The sequence below is a fragment of the Oryzias melastigma genome, linkage group LG21 (genome assembly GCF_002922805.2).
Source record: "Oryzias melastigma strain HK-1 linkage group LG21, ASM292280v2, whole genome shotgun sequence".
Classification (NCBI taxonomy): Eukaryota; Metazoa; Chordata; class Actinopteri; order Beloniformes; family Adrianichthyidae; genus Oryzias; species Oryzias melastigma.
The window spans coordinates 1,866,799-1,869,586 of NC_050532.1; the positions used below are offsets into that span (position 1 = coordinate 1,866,799).

The window sequence follows — 2,788 nt, forward strand, 5'->3', positions numbered from 1 at the left end:
CTTGGGACTTGACTCGGACTTGAGGACAAAGACTTGGGACTTGACTCGGACTTGCAAAACAATGACTTGGTCCCACCTCTGGCTTCTAGACAGGCAGGAGTGGTCAGAAGTGAGAAGCTAGACAGCATAATGATAATTTACTCTCAAGAAAAATCGTTTTTGTCTGGTTTCCTTTCCTTAGATTGTGTTTTTTTCTGTAGTTTCACATTTCAGCTTATGAAGATTCAGTAGCTGCTCTTCTCACAAAGATCCTCAACTCACAACGGCACTCTGTGGCCATCTCTTCTGCCAAGTAAGTGGCAACACTGATCCAAAACCAGCAACTGATAGAAAATAACCAACTTCTGTGGGGAGAGGCTCAATGGTGTTTACTTACTCTGCACTTTTCTACCTTCTTCAAAGGCCAAGTTGCTTCACAGTTCTATTATCATCCAGTCAGAGCCACCACACATCTTTCTATACAGTATCAGAGTGGTTTTCACAAGACCTCTTTACTATAAAAGCTCTCTTGTTTGCACAAGCAGAATTCATGGGCTGAGTAATGACTTTCAACATCTAAATGCGTTAGAAAAAGTGCTGCAAATGCAATAGGATGGGTTTTATCATACGTCAGAGTTGAATATTATCTTCTTTTCTATTATCAATAAAGATTTTGGTTGGAATCCCACATCATCTGGTCATTCAACACTCAGTAGTGAGAAAGTGATCAAAAATTCTGACATCTTTCTTGCTGATAGTCAAAGCAGATACAAACCTACATTTCTCATAGGTATTTGTTCATTTTCAAACCAGTTGCTGTGTAGTTTACTAGGAATTATTGAATGATAGTATCTGGTTTGCATGAGAAAATATCAGCTGTAAACGAGGTATTAACTGGTCCACATGAGATATTAACTAATGTGCATTGGATAGTATATGGTGCGCACGAGATAGAAACTGGTGTGTAAGAGATAGTATCTGATACGTATGTAACTGGTATGTAAGAGAACGTATCTGATTTGTATGAGATAATATCTGGTGTGCACGAGATAGTAACTGGATGTAAGATATAGTATCTGGTACGCACGAGATAGTAGCTGGTGTGCACAAGACAATATCTGGTGTGCATGAGGATCTGGTGTGCACGAGATAGTACTGTAGAGGTAATTTCCTGCAGAAAATTGAAGTTTTTTCTGGCAGAGAGCAGTGGAAAAGTAGGAGTTTATGGAGGCCATAATAGAGGTGTGTGTATCTGCAGGTCACCAGATGGCGGACTGCAGGCAGGAAGGAGATCTGACTCTACCTCAAGTTAATTACTCAGAATTGAATACAGTCCAGTTTAATTAGTTCAATTAAAATCAAATGTTTAAACTATAATCTCATAAAAATGCTTAATAGAATTGTACGTAACCCTTTTACAATCTCCTTCAACTCACTTCCTGCTGTGGTCTGAGTACATGTGCACGGTTCAGATTGACCTTGAATATAATTCATGTTTTAGTTTGTTAAATTGTATCTCAATCAAGTCAGTTATTGTTTTAATGACAAGTGACTGCTCATGACTTAAAGAACATGTTTAAGCATTTATTAGATGGAATGTTTGAATGTGGCATGTAAAATGCTAAAATGAAACTATCAAAACTGTTGATTGTTTTTAATTATTATTGTTATTATTTATTTATTTTAGGATTTTGTGTGAAACAGTGAAAGAGTTTGTTACCAAAGTGGGGAAAGCTTATGAGAAAAGTACGGAGAATACTGACGAGTGTGACTCCATGTCTGTCAAAGTAAGTCTGAAAAATCCTTTATCGTTTCTGTTTTCACTGAACTGAACTGTTGGTTCATAACTCTGACTGCTGTCTGCGTCCCTGTGCTCCCACCAGTGTGCCATCCTGAATGAGAAGCTGGAGTCTCTCCTGCAGACTCTGGACTCTGACTCAAAGCCTCTGTCCCTGCCGTCCCACGTCACTCCTCCTATTGTCGAGGAGGAGCAGGATGAAGAGGAGGAGGTCAGTGAGGAGAGCTTCACTGAGCTGAAGGAGAAGCTGGAGGAGGAGGAGACGGAGAAGGGAGGCGACCATAGAGAACCCCCACTTCAGCTCTTTAAAAGCAGGGAGCAACTGATGCTGAGGGCCAACAGTCTGAAGAAAGCTGTCCGACAGATCATTGAGCAAGCTGTCAGAGGTACACATAGAAAACAATCTCATCTGGAAGCAGAAAATGTGTAGAAAAAATGAGAAGCATGCAAAGAATGTGATGTCTGTTCATGCAGAGGGTAAAGTCAGCGTTCTGTTATCTTTGCGATCTCCCTCCTGTTTCCTGGCTTAGTGGTGGATGAGCAGAATGCCTTGACAGAGGACGCAGAGCTGCCGTCTCCCCTGGAGTTTCAGAAGGACAGCGAGGAGGAGAACAGAGACAGCGAGAAAGAGGAGGACACCAAGGAGCTGGAAGCCGTGTCATGTGAGTGTCTGCTTCAAACCGCACTGGCCACGCCCATTCCATTGCTAACATGGCTTATCGTAAGATATTCTTAAGGTTTATTTTATTTTTACCCTATTTTTATCGTTTTGATAAAAGTTGATATAATTTCCTTTTCCACTGAATACTTTCTATTCAGAATCGGATTGAATCTCTATTTTAATAACATTTTGGTTGTTTCTTGCTGAGTTATTATTGCCTAACTGAGGACAACAGGTTTTATAATCCTTAGTTTGAGGCCTTTTTGGGTGTTTTTCTTTCTACTCTCACTATGAGCACTCAAAACTCCTTCACTGCTCTCTCTACATTGGTTCCCAGTTAAATTTGGAGT

The 2,788-nt window shown here is 40.4% G+C and overlaps 1 protein-coding gene across 1 annotated transcript in view; it reads left to right on the forward strand.

Annotated features, from left to right (window-relative positions):
* Positions 1–2,788, forward strand: part of dgkh (diacylglycerol kinase, eta) — an 81,473-nt gene that overhangs the window by 59,828 nt on the left and 18,857 nt on the right. Inside the window, exons 12-15 of the mRNA XM_036209763.1 lie at positions 201–292; positions 1,667–1,766; positions 1,863–2,163; positions 2,308–2,439. Of these exons, the coding sequence (XP_036065656.1) occupies positions 201–292; positions 1,667–1,766; positions 1,863–2,163; positions 2,308–2,439 (625 nt within the window). The remainder of the gene's footprint in view (positions 1–200; positions 293–1,666; positions 1,767–1,862; positions 2,164–2,307; positions 2,440–2,788) is intronic.